The sequence below is a fragment of the Pleurodeles waltl genome, chromosome 3_1 (genome assembly GCF_031143425.1).
Source record: "Pleurodeles waltl isolate 20211129_DDA chromosome 3_1, aPleWal1.hap1.20221129, whole genome shotgun sequence".
In the NCBI taxonomy this organism is placed as follows: Eukaryota; Metazoa; Chordata; class Amphibia; order Caudata; family Salamandridae; genus Pleurodeles; species Pleurodeles waltl.
Window position 1 is genome coordinate 611,186,023 of NC_090440.1, and position 14,748 is coordinate 611,200,770.

Here is a 14,748-nt window from a genome sequence, read left to right on the forward strand (position 1 = left end):
AAATATTAACGTTGATAATAAGTGAACTCTCGTAATAATTACAACTTTAACAGTAAGAAACGCTGTTTTTCTTTTGAAAACAACGCATGCCCTTCTACAGTACTTTGTTTATAGTCTGTCCACAAGTCTCACTGCACTATGTCAATGATACAAACACTACACGAGTGTGAGCATCCCGTTCTAGCTTTATTATACGCGAGTTTTCCTTTTCAACCGGTACTGTTTTGCGGGCTTTGGTTCCCTCCTGTGGACGATAATAGGAACAGCAGAACCCAGTGTACGGCGGGTTGAACGTGTCGTGTCTTCTGTCTGCTGTCCAATATGGAGGAACATTTAAGGTCAATTAAAGTTTTGCTTGCGGGAAAATAAGCACTAGGCATTTTTTTCTGTGGACGGCTTAGGCAGCTCTTAAGGCTCCGTACTTTCAGACAGATGATGGCTTGAGCCGATCCGTCTCTGCTGGGGAGGGGTCGGATTAGCTGCTCCTCGGCCACACCGCTTTTTCAGGTTGAAGTACACTAGGTAGATAAACAGCTCTGCCCCAGTAGTGCGCAAGCCCGTGCAGTACTGGCAATCGTACCCCGTTTATTCATCAGCCTACACCCCCAACCTGCATTGCTACGTTGTGGATGCTCACCAGAGGCATTGCTAGTGATTGATCTATGTAACCCACATTGCTCTCCTCTCCTTATGGTTCAGGCAAGGCAGGATGAGCCGCAGATGAGCTCCCAATACCACCACCCCCTCCCTCGTTTAACAGCCAAGCACATACCTCGTACACTTAGTAAACTCAAAACAGGGTACCGTTTACCAAAGCCTCTGCAATAGCCATGGGACGCGATGCATAAACATGTTAACTCAGATTATGATACAGAAAGTACGGTCTCGTAGATAGTAATTATTTTTTAGATGGTCGGGAGGCTTTCCAAGTAAATATAATTGGTGACAATCGAAATGTCAAATAACGTTCTTCTATTGTAGTTTGAAGGCAGGTAGCCTGTGCTTATGGAGTTAGCATTCATTGCATGTTACTGACCAGTGGAGTTTGTCATTTCCTTGGACTGTTAATCAGTTGCTCAGGTTGGGAGACTTGGGAGGGCACCAGTACGTGAGTAAGGTAGGCAGGTTCTTTTCACCTTCTTCTGGTTTTAACTAACCTTTATTGGTGCTCACACTGAGGCCACACTGTTAATTGATGGAGTTTTAAAGGTCCATAAATCACTGGGGTCGAAGGACCAGGAAATAACCTGTTGTGGAGAAACTCTCTCTTCTCCCCTTCATCTTCAGCTGTTGTTCATCCTTGTTTACCTAATCGCCCCATATATTCTGCTAACCTTAGCCTGTTTCAGCTTCTTCATGTTAAAGGACATCACATAGGCCGACGGTCCCTTTCCTGCTTATGCAATTTATTGGTCCTCCGTCAAATCACTGCCTCGTCCGGAAATTTCCCAACTAATTTATTACTAATCTAGTCCCAGGACGCCCTTTTAAGAGAGTGCTTTATTTTCCTTTATTCGTTCTTTTATTCAGTGCAGCTCTCGACCGAGCTGTGACGCTGTAAACTTTTAAGCTCCGAAAACAAGGAGGACCATTTAGTTGATTTACAGGCTTGACACCTTTTTGGGTTCACTGGTGCTGAAAATGCTGTCACCAAATAATTTCATATGAGGACATGATGATGACTCGTCTGAAAAAATATTGGTATACCCTCAGTGGGCCAGCCAAAGTTGTGAAATCCCCCCTGGCCAGTTAAATCATTTGGCTGCTGAAGCCCAAGTTGTGTACATTAAAGACAAGTCCTCATTACCTTCTAAATGCACCCCCAGACCCCGTGACTCCGGTTTGGGCCAGCGCCTCTTTGGGCTCCTAGTACAGTATGAGATCTGTCACCTGGGTGCATGGCAGCAGTTGGCTACCTCCCTCTCCAGATGAGCTCCTGGAGGGAGTTGCAAACGCACAGGACATGGGGCAAACCATCTACAGCCTTGTATCTCACCATGGAGTGCAAAGGACAAAAGTTGAAAAGTGAAACCTTCTCCATCTGTCCTGCGTTTAATACTGCCAAGCAGACCTTCCCTTTCTACTAGCATCAATTCCCTGTCATTGTCCACTAAGCCCATAAATATAATCGTGGTTGTCACGAACGTGAACACAGGTAGCCCTGCACTCGACAAGGAATGATATTACGGTTGACCAGTTGACACTAGTGGCCCTATCGTGGTTCTCAATGTAATAAATATTTCAAGTTCTACAACTCTGGGTTAAATTTTGGTACCTTGCATCACCTATTTAATATCCTAGTTCCTATGAGTAGGGTCGTGTTTCATAGTGGAATTAGCAATGCTTCAATTTCTTGTAATGTGTATTTGCTGTTTCAGAGGTAGACTTCTCTATCCTGGAAACATATAATTCCTGTGGTTCCCTTGAAAAGTACTGTCCTTGAGAAATATGGGCATGACCTACCAGTAGATGTTTGGTGTCTTATGTCTTCTTCACATAAAGCTGGTAGAGCTCCTTGTGGGAGTTTCTTTTGGTTCATTCGTAATTTCACTGTGGAAGCAAATTCTATGTGTATGACGTCCTAGGTGCTTTATAGTGAGCACAGACAGGTCCTCACTTTTGAAACTGTTTGTGTTTAAACAGCAAAAATAATGCACAGAGAACAGATTCACATTGAGAACTTGGTTAGTTTAATTATCTGTACATTATCAGGCCCTCTACTGAAGGTGTCTAGTGGCTCTGTGTTGCTATGTTTATTTTCTGATGTTTTAGGCCTAGATTGGAGCTTGACTCAGTCCATATATTTTGCAGGCAAAACGCCAGGAGCTGGAAGATTTGAATAAGGACCTAAGGCAGTGCAACCTTCAGCAATTTATTCTGCAGACTGGCACCACGTTGACCGCTGTGCAGTCCAGAACCGAAGAGGAACTCAACCTTGAGCACTCAGACCACGAACTGCCCACCTACCAGAGAAATGGAGGTTAGACCAAAGCCAACTAACTTTTTGCCCTCGTGTTATAACCCTGCAGTCTATCACTTTGCCTGCGCTCTGGGTAGTCTGGTATTGCAGTTTCAAACTGTGAACATCAGACTTAACAACACAACCATTTCTGGTCAAATTGGTTGCGATGGCAACAACCAGCCTGTCCAACTTTACTACTACTAGCAGAAACCCTGGCAGAATTTCATATGACTCCTTTGTATTTGCTTTAAAGTTGCTACTTGGCTAGTACAGGTTTCTAAGACTTTGGGGGAGTCTACGTAATGTGACTGTGTATTTCCATCTTTGATTTTGTTGAACATGCCCAAGTAAGTAATCATGAGATTGCCTCTGCAGAACTTCCAATTCTAAGTAAAACTCTTGTTATTATTGCTATGTATCCTCTATGCTGAAAGCCCAAATGTTCCCTTTAACTTCGTTACACTTTATACATCTACAATGTCAGTTCTAGGTGTATCATGGCATCAATGTCTACACCATTTGTGTTAGAGAGAGGAAGCGGCCAGTGGATATAGCCTATTTCAGGGAAGGGGGTGGAATTAAGGAGAAAGAACTTAGTAAATTGTTGGCTGAAGTGCCCCCTTGAGGATGAAAGTAGATTTTTCATAAATCATCATTGCTGAAGTGACTGAAATAAAGGACACTTTTCAAAGGTAACCATGGCACTGGGATCGGTTGCTCAGTGTCTGAGGCATGTTTGTGTTCCAGTAATACCCTTTGTTGTGTTTGGATGTTCTGGGATTGCCTTACAGCAGTACAGAAGGCTGAAGCTCGCCTACTTGTGGAGAAAAGGAGGTTACAGTGTAGGGTCACGGCAGGTTTGACAAAAACATTTCATTTTTTAAATTATTTTTTTCATTTTCTGTAAAGGAGAACTGGCTTTCAGTGCATCAGCAACATTTCCTGTCAGATGACTGGACTGGGAAGAAGTTATTACAAGTCAGGTAGCCTCTTGCCCCAGTTTCTTCCAGACTTTCGGCGGTACCTATTAGTCAGAGGGGCCCCAAATTTCTTGCCTGGTTAGTGCATCAAAGGTTCTTGGATGACAAATTAGAAGAGATGACATAGTCTTTACGGATTGGGCTTTTAGAACTGGCATGCCAGTACAGGCCTCTGACAACGAAACTATGGGGTACAGCTAACCCGAATATTGGGATAAGCACACAGTGTTTTGGCGCTATATAATAAACCTAACTTGGGTGATTAAATGGACAGGGGGGCAAGAGCAACTTGAAAATGGTGTACAGTAATTTAAAACAGGGTGTTGAGAGCTTTCTAGTGTGTCTGGTCTCAGAATGGGTGAGGGAGTAAAAAAGATTTCTTTTGACAAAGGTGTGTTACTCACACCTTCTTGAACTGCTACAAAGGAGCAGTCCCTAACAGGTGAGGGGCACATTCACAGCAAAGACTTGGGCTGGTTAGTAAAAACAGGCTGCGGTTTCCATATTGTCTTAACGAGTTTGCACTGTGACTCCACATTCTTACTGGGGCCAAGTAGACTGTCAACTGTGTTGAGGCTCTCACATTTCGGTATAAAATAGAAACGCAGTCGGTGTAGGAATATCACGTTTTGACCGTGTAGGAACACCACATTTTGAGCGTGTGAATGCCTCATTTGATGGACTGCTGGTTAGCTAATATGTTCCAGAGAGACGCCAGGGAGCATGACCTCACTCTGCAGGTCTGCCTGCTATCGGAGTAGCCGTAGCACAACGCCTGTCTCCCTCCTTCAGCACAGAAGTGGCGGCATGCGCCAAGTCCTTCTCATCCAGTCACGTCTATACTATATTCCAAAGCTGCAGAGAAACCACGTACTCACCTGGAATGATGAGGTAGCCACCTCTGACACTTGGAAGTTGGCAAAGGGCATTTGATGGTTTCTAGAGTCACTTCCTGCAATACAAGGAAGTGGCAAATGGGTACAGGGGAACATAACGGCTTTTCCAAATAGCTGATCCTTGCAGTGTAAAGCTCCGGCCAATGAGCCTTTTTTATTGAACTATAATCGGGTATGAAATGGACGTTGGAATATGTCTAGAAATCGTGCTTTAAAGGTAGCTGGATTCCTTGTTTTAAGCTGCTGTTTAGGCTGTGCGTAGAAGAATAATTCTGATGCATGCTGATGCTGAAGATGGTGGTTCGCGAATGTTCTTCAGAGCTGTGCCGAATGGTACCATGTTACCAGACTTTGAACTTGAGTCAGTCAGCCATGTTCTGCATCATGTGTGGCCTTTAACGTACTTTCAGTAGTCAGTTGTTGTTGACAGTCTGTCTATAATCTACCATGTAGTGAATGATAAATCTCATCCGAAGTGCTTTCCCAATAAGAGAAAGATAAGTGATGTTTCTGGTACGCAAAATTAATGTGCATATTATATAGTTGTTTTCGGCTTTCTTGGAGATGTTACCATTTACTGAACAAAATGTCATCCTCCGCTTCGATGGTTCTTGGACTCAATTGGGATTTGTTACGTTGTAAGCAAACTTCTCTCCTTATGTGTGTGGCTGTCAGTGTAAAGTATTTTGAAACAGTTATTGAATTGAGATCCCATAACGGACGAAGCAGTAATGATCAGTGGTTTTTCTCATCAACAGGTACCCTCTACTCTAACATGGACTCTCCGCCCCGACCGACCGCCAAGCAGTTCCTCGGCAATCCCCGAAACCTTCAGAACCCACTGGTGTCCAGCTTAAACCCAGAGGGTGTGTATGTGTGAATCAGCTTGTGCCTGCCTGCTTGCTTTTGCAACGCTCATCTATTCCGGCAACTCGGCAAAAACAAACACTTGCACTATTGACGGTGGCAGCTTTGGCCTGCATGAGGAGGAGGCTGCTTGAACTCGTGGCCTGTCATTTTTGGTTCTCTTTCTTTCTCTGTGGCTCTATTTCCAAGACTTTTGCATATTTATATCTGAAACCGACTGATGCTTCAAGATGGCAGCAGTGGCTTAGCTATACAGCAGCACAAGGTGTGATGAGTTCTTTAATTTCAAACAAAACTGGGCTCGTGTAAAACCGCAAACCCTATTCAGTGAACTGCAGGCCAGTTTACTAAAGTCTGCATAGATCTTGAGCGTTGTCACATTTCTTAGTCTTAAAGTTCTGGTGTCAAGCTTGCAGATACATCAGCCATTTCTTATTTATGAAATGTGAGGAAAGGAGGTGGTTGCTAGAATTTGGGACTGTCGATATCACAAGAAACCTTCCTTTGAATTGCTGCATACATAATTTAGACCTTCATTCGAAGCTCTCATGACCAATGCCTGGTGGAACTTCTGCTTTTTCGGGTGTTCAAAATGTAAACCATTTCCATGGTTCTTTTTCCAGGATCTGATCTGTTTCTTAAAGTAGAATTTGTGCCCACCTCTCCTCCATATTAGAGTTGCCGGCAGTCATGCGCCAAAAGGTATCCACCTGCTGGCTTTGCATAGTGTGTGCAAGGATATTTGCTGTCACTTAGAGTTTAGTAAAAGATATCGGAACCGTAGTAGTAGCTTTGACACCGGTTCCTTCTGTTCCTTTACTGCTGGTAACTGGTGTTGTCTACTGGTAGCTCAGTGCCCGCTCTATAATGCTGGTAGCTGAGCCACTGCTGTGTCATACCAGACGCACTGTGTTTCCTTGTGAGAAGAGGACGAGGGAACTGTCGAATGCCCACCCGGTAATTTTTCGGTCTCACTTCTCTGTTGGATAAAAGACTCGAGGAAGTTCTTTTTTTTAGAAATATTGGAGACTCCACAGTTTGAGGAACTGTAATCCAATATAAGTTGCTATCCCAATGAAGCCCCGTTAGCAGATTGTTTAACTTTCCCAGTCATAATAATTGGCACCATTTTGTATCCAGGTGGCCTGACTGCCGCCTCGACAGATGTCAGGGCAGAAGAACAAACGGGCAGTGTCGAAGAGAGACTTGGAGCAGGTTCTGGTCCACCTGCCCTTCTCCAGGAAACACTAAGCGCTATTTCTCCTGAATGTATTACTGCGGGAGACCATGATGTGTGTTACTTACACGTGTAATCCATGCTTCCGGCCATCGGTGGAGGGAGCTGTACTGAGAGATGTATTATAAATATTACCTAGCCACAAATCAGTGTTCCTACTTTAAATTGTAGAAATATATATATTTTAATAGAAAGTGGGATTTAGGAGATGTAAAGGTTACTGGCGCCACATAGAGGTGCCTCTTCCTCACTCCTCAGCCCGAGTCTTGGATTCTTTTGCATCCAGTTCAATGTTAGCAATAAAACTAATGGTGATCTCCTGTTCCAAATATTGACTGATTCGTCGTACTACTAAAGCTGTTCATACTGATTGACAAAGTTTTTTTGCTTTGAAATAGTGTCCCCACCTTCAATATAGACACACGCACAGGCAGACACCCCCTTACACCCGACCCCCCCCCCCCCCGCTTTGTTCATGTTTCCATTTTAAGTCAAAATAACCTGCCCAGCATGGCACTTACTGTAACCAATAACCATGTAATATTCCCTGCAAGTCCAAAGCAAGCCAAATGCTTTTCTTTCATAAGCAGAGGCAGTCTAACCGTATGAAATTGGAAGGTTTACGCGAAGGATGCGTTTCCTTCACCAGCTCCGCACTGATGAGGCTTAAGCTGAAGTAAGTGCAAGATAACCAAGCTTTACTGTTGCTCAGGAAAGATTCGGAGGCTCAGAAATTTTGATGTAGCTCGAGTGCAATCTTGATTTGGTAGCGTTTTTCCGCTGATGGGACTCAATCACTGATGTGGTTGGTGCTCATCCTTTTGGAAAAATGCAGAACCTTGGTGGAGAGCACAACTGTTTTTCTGTTTAACCAGATACACACTGCTCTACCATGGAGTTTTACCTCCAGTATCAAGAATTTGCCACATGAATCTAATGGAGATCGAAAACAGGTGGCTGTTACGATGTATATATTGTAAACAGTATGTGTATAAAAGGACAAATCTATATATCGAGAGAGTGATACATAGTTATATTTACACACCTTCAGCTGTATGTCCGTAGAGCCAGTTGATGACTACTTTGCAAACAAGAGCAAGTGCTGGGATTTGTAAGGAATTGCAAAACCCTTGTGGCCTAAATTTACACAGAGACGGACACCAGGGCAGCTGGTAGGATGAAGATGTCGGTGGACTACAACCAGCAACATTCACAAGACCAAGGATAGTCTGGGTCGAACATAGGAATTTATGCTCACTTCCAAAGGTATTGGCGGAGTAAATTGAGATTTATTTACTCTATGGCTCCCTCATGCTTATAAGACAAAGGCGGTCATCAGTCCGCCTGCTTGAAAGATTTGTAAACTACTCACAATTATGGTGCACGTTTAATGTAGGATTATTAATACACAATAGATCCTATTTTATGTTGCCACAATTTTCTCACCACACAAACGTGTGACTCCTCCTGAAAGTGACTTTACCAAGGTAACCTGGATTTGTGGATAGCGTTTTTCTTTAGTTTGGCAGGCGGTATTTGTGATGAAAACCACATGCTAAAATACACAGCAGGCTGTTCATGAAAGATCTGGACACTTCAACCCACAGCTGAATGTTCCACTCTCTTACCGCAGAGAAGTGGCTTCTGTGCGACGGTTTTGTGCTCATAGCACCAGCCACCTTATTCTAAACGGTTTGTGTCACCGCAAGACACAGCTTACTTTTGAGAGCATTATTTCAGCGTAAAGTGTTACTAGCAGAAATCTGTATGTCACATTGGCAAACAGAGATCCTCAAGTTTCAAGAGTTGCACGTGGAAATAGGGTAACGTTGAGTAGGTTATTTGGCGTAGTAGAATTCAAATATTCACTTTATTCACACATTTACAAGCCCTGCATGCCTCTGGAAAATGCTGCTTTGGTGTGGGACCCCTTGCTTGTGTTCGTCTGATATCCACGTGATGTCAGCTCTGCCTTGTCCCTGGAGGAGGGATTTCCAGCAAACCTTCTGTCACTTGCTTGCGCTTCCTGTTGTATTGGAACTGGCATGTCAATTCAAGGATGAGCTGGCTTGAAGAGCAAACTGGTGACTTCCTGGCGCGCAAGGGTGACATGGGCAGGCCAAGGTACATTTCAACTGTAAACTCGCCTGCGCTCGCCCCCCTTCTTGTCTCTGGCCAGTCTATTCTCCCAGCTCCTCCTGGCCAGTTCTCACGCTCGCTACCTCTTCGTACTTTCACTTCTCTTCTCCTGTTAAAAATGAAAGTGCAGCTTCCTTATTTTTGATTTTTGTTTTATAGTTTAAATGTATGCTTTTGACACCTTCTCTGTCTTGTGAATTTTGGAACTGTTATGCAAAGGAGCCGCCTAGTTAATCTTTATTGTATGTTTTGCAGTACTCTCTTCAAAACAGAGCACCTGGAGATAAAAAAGACCAGCACATGAAGGACTTGATGTACGTTTTAATTATATGAAATAAACCAGTTTTTAATACAATATGTTTTATTATCTTGTTTTTACTACTTTTTTTTTTACCGCAAAATTGAGTGGGTACCGTTTTTCACAAGACAGAACCTTTTACCGATGGTGCTGCTCTCCTGTTAGTCACTTTGGCGAAACCGGGCATCTGCTTCAGTGCCGGAAATCAATGTGGAGAAGAAATGATCTGTTTGGTGGCCTAGCTGGGCCTGTGGCCGTGTAGATTTGTGACTGTTGATGGCAGGATCTCTCTTGCCGAGGTCTGCGCTTCCACCGCAGAATATTGCTGCACCATGAATGGGACAATGTGGCTGCCGGCGGTCCATGAACACTGCGCTCTGTGGTTCCATCTCCTTCAGATCCAAGCACTTCAAGGTGGCCTGCAAGAAGAAGAATGACTTGGCATGAGTCACTGGAGGAGGCTTAGGCTGGTCTGGTTCTGGTCTTACCGCAGGACGTTGGCCCCACCAAGTTGGGAAGATGGACCATTGATGCCTGTGTTGGCCTCTGAGTGTCGCACGGAAGCACCGATGCAGGAATTTCTCTTGTGGCACTTGGTGTTCTCTGGTGTGAATCTGAATAGCTGGGACAGCATGTTTGAAATCCTTGATCCACGGCTGCTCTGGAGCAACAGTCCTGTGAAGTACCTCTTGAGTGTGGGGATGTTCAGAGAAACATTTTCATGACATTACGATAACGAAGTAGGAATGCTGCAGTATTAAAATAAACCAATCCATGTTCTGTCATTTAATGTTTCGTGCAATATATTTACACATAATTTTCAGTCTTCCGCATGATAGCCTTAGCTTCTTCCTGTATATCTGTTTCTCATCTTCCCTTTTACCCTTCTTCCTTGTACGCTTACCTTACTGCTGTCACCTGACTCCCCTTGTGCTCTATACTACCTTCTTTCTTCCTTTATTCTTGTATTTATTCCCTGCATTTCTTCTGCATACTCTAATTTGTTTTAGTACTGTTTCCCCGCTTTGTGCCCATCCTTTTTTAGTCCTTTTCATTCCATTATTTACCGCTTTTTTCCCACTCTGCTCCCTTCAGTTGTTTGACCTCCAGTGTTCTTGATCATTGAAGCCCCAAGGCAGTCGTTACCATTGTTACTGGTCGCAATAACCCAACCTCTGCTGCCCCTTCCCCCCCCAGCCACCCCACGATTTCCACCCCCTCCCCCTGGGTTTTCAGTATCAATACCTTGGTCCGTGTACAGTGTCTAAGAAGTTGACACAATGCTACTTTTCACCATGCAGTCTCTCTGCAGTCTGTGCCAGGGCCCGTGGTAAATGTGCCGCTGCAGCGTGGCATTGGGCGCAATGCCCAGTCTTCACCATCCAAGCCCTGGGCTTATTTCCCTACTCACCATGTCAGCCCTGGGCTGTTGATACCAATTAATTTGCTGTCCTGGCAGCCCTTCTGCAGCCTCTACCAGTGCCCGTTGTCACCGTGCTGCAGCGGGGCAGTTGGCACCAGCGCTCTTGGTACTGACTGCCCGGGTGGCACTTGATGATCATCCTTCAGGCCCCGGCAGTTGCCCTGCTCACACACCTGTGCAGGCCTTGACATGTTATATTCTTCTTTCCTGGGTTGTAAAAGTGAATGCTTCTTTTGAAAGGACACACAGAAATTGTTCTTACTGTGGGAACACCAGCTGTCCGGTCCAGCCTCAGTTAATCCGCCCTTACTCATCTGTGAGAACTCATTGACAGCACACTGACCTCCCGTGCATGTGTTGCTTCAGATTGCTACAGAGATGAGGCTTATTGCTGCACTTTCTTCAGCACTGACATTTACATGTGTACATTTATTCTCTACAGTATGTCTTTCAGTGTGCGATTCACATGAGGGATTCTATATTTATTATGTGGTAACTGGAAACACTGGTTCATCAGCGAGCAGGTGCGTTTGCTGCAGTAATTCCTTGGCAGCTTCTCATTTACCTCAGTCTTGTATACAGTCGCAGTTTGTCTAAAATCTTTATTTTATAAGATGTAAGAAATAGATTCATGTTCTTTACAGAACATTATTTGAGCAAAAAAAACTTGCGTATCTTGGTGCAATAGCTTCCATCATTAATGTCCTATTGTAATTTCCAAATGTCATAGGGTCGTGTAACTAGCTAGTGTTTATTTCACGTAACCATCACTTTCTCTAACACTATCTTCTTCACAGACTGTATTTGTGCGTCACTAAAAGTAATGTAAACGGATACCCGGTCTCTTTTTTAATGTTTTGAAATCAGTATTGGGAAATGACCATTGGCAATATCTGTCCAGGGCCCTTGCATCTACACCCCAAGAAGAGGGTGTGAATGCTTGGTAGGTGTGTGTTTTTGGTTGGTGTTTGCACGCATTAGTTTGTTCGGTGGTGTATGTAGACAAGTCTGTCTTCCTGCAGAAGAGTGAGTTTTGTGTGTGCATGCATAGCCTCCGGCGTGGGTGTGTTGCGTGCCCCCTGTCTTGCACGGAGGGGCACTGTCCACGTACCACAGACGGTGGTCTCCAGCCTTTGAAGTGCTCAAGTCATGTGCCTTACTGCCCATCTCGCCATCTCCACAGTGACTCGCCCTCTGCTCCCCTTTAGCCTGACGGCCGCACCAGCAATACATCCGTGTTATATTTTTAACTCTCGACTTTGTCAATAAGGTCCTCATTGGGCTGCTGTAAAACAACGTTTGGGGGCGGCAGCGAGTTAAAGGTGCTTCACAAGGACCACTCTTGGCCAGTAATGGAGTGCACCGGCGAGCATGGAAGTCCCTGTGTTCTTCACTAGTCACAGTCAATTCTTTTCACCACAGGCATGTGTTAAACTGTGTATGCCACAGCTGTGCAATGTGTTTAGAAGTAAGCTGCAGCTTCCCTATGTGCAATTCAGTGTTTGGGACAATATGTAATAATGTGTCGAGCATCTGCACCGTGCAATCTTGTATGTTAATGTGAACTATTCCAGTTGATGTATCCTTTGCGTGTGCTGCTCCATCACGAGGAGTTCTGCAACCAAAAGCAAGTTCGTGCCTCTTGGATGACTAAGACGTCCCCCAGTTCTTATCCAGATACCCGAATGTCCGTATATTGTCAATGTAGGGTGTTCTGTGTGTGTTAGCTGCTTGTTACTGCTTGTTACCTCTAAGAACGGCTGTGTGCCCAGTGCTTTGAAGGATATATCCCTCTGGCGACAGGGTCTTACCCTTGCCACACCACACGCTCTCAGAGCACACTTCAATGCCTCTACTGTCAGCAGGGGCATGGTATAGGTACTTTCGACCACTGAAGTTACAAAAGTATTTAGCAGCTTTTTGACGGGAACAGAACCCTTTTTTCCTTGTGAGGCGCTGTGGAACTTTTGGGGGAAACACTTTCCTGTTAAAGTACACGCAATGATCCCTGCTGTTTCTTGCCTGTTCTGTTATTCGCTGAATGAGAGAGGGATGTCATAGTTATTAATCTAATCAGACAATGTATCTATAAAATGTATGAAACATAATAAAGTTTTTTATGATATCACACTACGTGGTTCTCTAAGGCTTATTTTCAGCACCACTAGTACAAGCACGCGGGTGAAGCCCAGAGCGAACATGTCTGAGGGAATGAATGACATGAGTGCTGAGTGAGTGCGCACACATGAAGACACAGCTCAAGTCTACACACGTTGGACATATTTCGTGACTGTGAAGGTAGGAAAGGGGTGGAAACGGAGAAGTGTCACTTAGAATTAGACTCTCCCTATCACATATACTTGAAGTGCTGTGGTTTACATCCAAAATGATACCAGAGTAAAACCTGAGTACAGATACAATTGTGCAGACAGGCTCTAGTAAAGTGTATCGAGGTTATGGAGGCCCAGAGACCCCACAGCTTAATACCATTAATAGTACACTTTCCCTGTAGTACAGACTGGCTGAGTAATTTAAGCGCAGGGGCTTCCGTGCCTAGGAAACAAGACTGGTTGCGTGCACAAGAGACTGTTGCCTTCTGTGGTATGATCAAATCCTCACATCATACTTGTGCACCAAACTCTTCACGTCACATCCCTCCTTATGCCCTCTCTCCCTGTGCCCTGTCCAGCTGACACTGTTCACGTGCCCAAGCCACCACTCAATACTTGTCCCTGTGCCTCAGACTGCATTATGCAGTCTGGTCCTATGTCCCAAAACCTGCTTATGTGGGTAGAAACAAGTTTTCAGTGGACATTTGCAAGGAGAGTATTAGAAGAAACCCTCATAAGTAGAGTCGACTCCTGTACCGCAATGGTGATTTATTTGCACTCTTTAGCTTGGCAGTCTGGGCCATTATTGGGAGGTGGTGGTGGGGAGCGTCAAGGTCCGAGGGGTAGTTATACGACCCAAGCCCCGTGCTTTTTAGGGCCCCTGGAAGTGTCTGGCTCCACTGGTAACCATCACCTTCTTAGAACTTACAAATAGGTAATTTTTATTTTTTACTTTCGAAAAGTTACTATGCCTTCTTGGAAAGGGGAATCTCCCAAGAAGGTAAGAATGGCTGGGTTTTGTTTTTATTTCTGCCCCCTCATGTTTGCAACTCGATGCATCTCGCATCAATACAATAGCCATACCCCATTAATGATGGGCTACTTAGGCACTCCTGGAACGTGTCCACCATACACACTGCCTAAATTCAGTAATCCCGTTTTTTGTTTTTCTTTGCATCAGTCCCCTGGAGGTACCCCAACTCCATAATTCTCCCCCTTCCTCCCCAGAGCCTCTGCACTCTGTAGCTTTCCCTTGCTGTATCACCGGCCACTAAAATAACCTATGCTGAAACAATCAGCAACCCACTTTACCACATGAAGCGCATAGGCCCCTGCTTAGGCCTGAGAGGAAGTGGCCTGGTACAGTTTGCAGGCCCGGGTTGGTGGAAGATGTCCAGCATCCCAGTCAGTTTCATGAGGGTGCGAGTCGAGCCCTGGTGCAAGTCACCTTTCACCCTGTTCAGGCGGAGAAGTGATACATTACAGGGTGTTAAGGTTTGCAGATTTGTAGCGGGCATTATTACCCAGAAGGGGATCCTGGTGCTGAGCAGGTGTGAGTCTAGGCACATCTACGGCCTAGTAGAACTACTGGAAAAGATAGGTCTAATTCTTTTTGCAAAACTCAACTAGTGAGGAGGCGGCTCTTATGTATAGCAGTAGGTGGTTCCACCCTTCAGGAGCAATATAGGAGAAGGCTTGACCGGCGTATCTGGTTTCCCTTGTGTGTAGGTAAGTAAGAGCCTGGGCGAGCAGAGATGTGTGGAAGGTTTGTGAAAGCAGATGCAATTGTTGATGTACGTTGGGCCAGTGTTATGTAGTCCCTTAAAAGTTTAGAT

At 44.8% G+C, this 14,748-nt stretch overlaps 1 protein-coding gene across 7 annotated transcripts in view; it reads left to right on the forward strand.

Moving 5' to 3' along the window:
• RASSF7 (Ras association domain family member 7) overlaps positions 1–12,930 on the forward strand; it is a 215,913-nt gene extending 202,983 nt beyond the window's left edge. For 6 of the 7 annotated variants that reach the window (XM_069223074.1, XM_069223072.1, XM_069223070.1 and 3 more), the window contains exons 4-6: positions 2,812–2,980; positions 5,597–5,704; positions 9,337–12,930. In XM_069223074.1, the coding sequence (XP_069079175.1) occupies positions 2,812–2,980; positions 5,597–5,704; positions 9,337–9,368 (309 nt within the window). In that variant the 3' untranslated portion in view covers positions 9,369–12,930. The remainder of the gene's footprint in view (positions 1–2,811; positions 2,981–5,596; positions 5,705–9,336) is intronic. The other variant, XM_069223075.1, reaches the window with a different exon arrangement.
• The last annotated feature ends 1,818 nt before the right edge of the window (positions 12,931–14,748 follow it).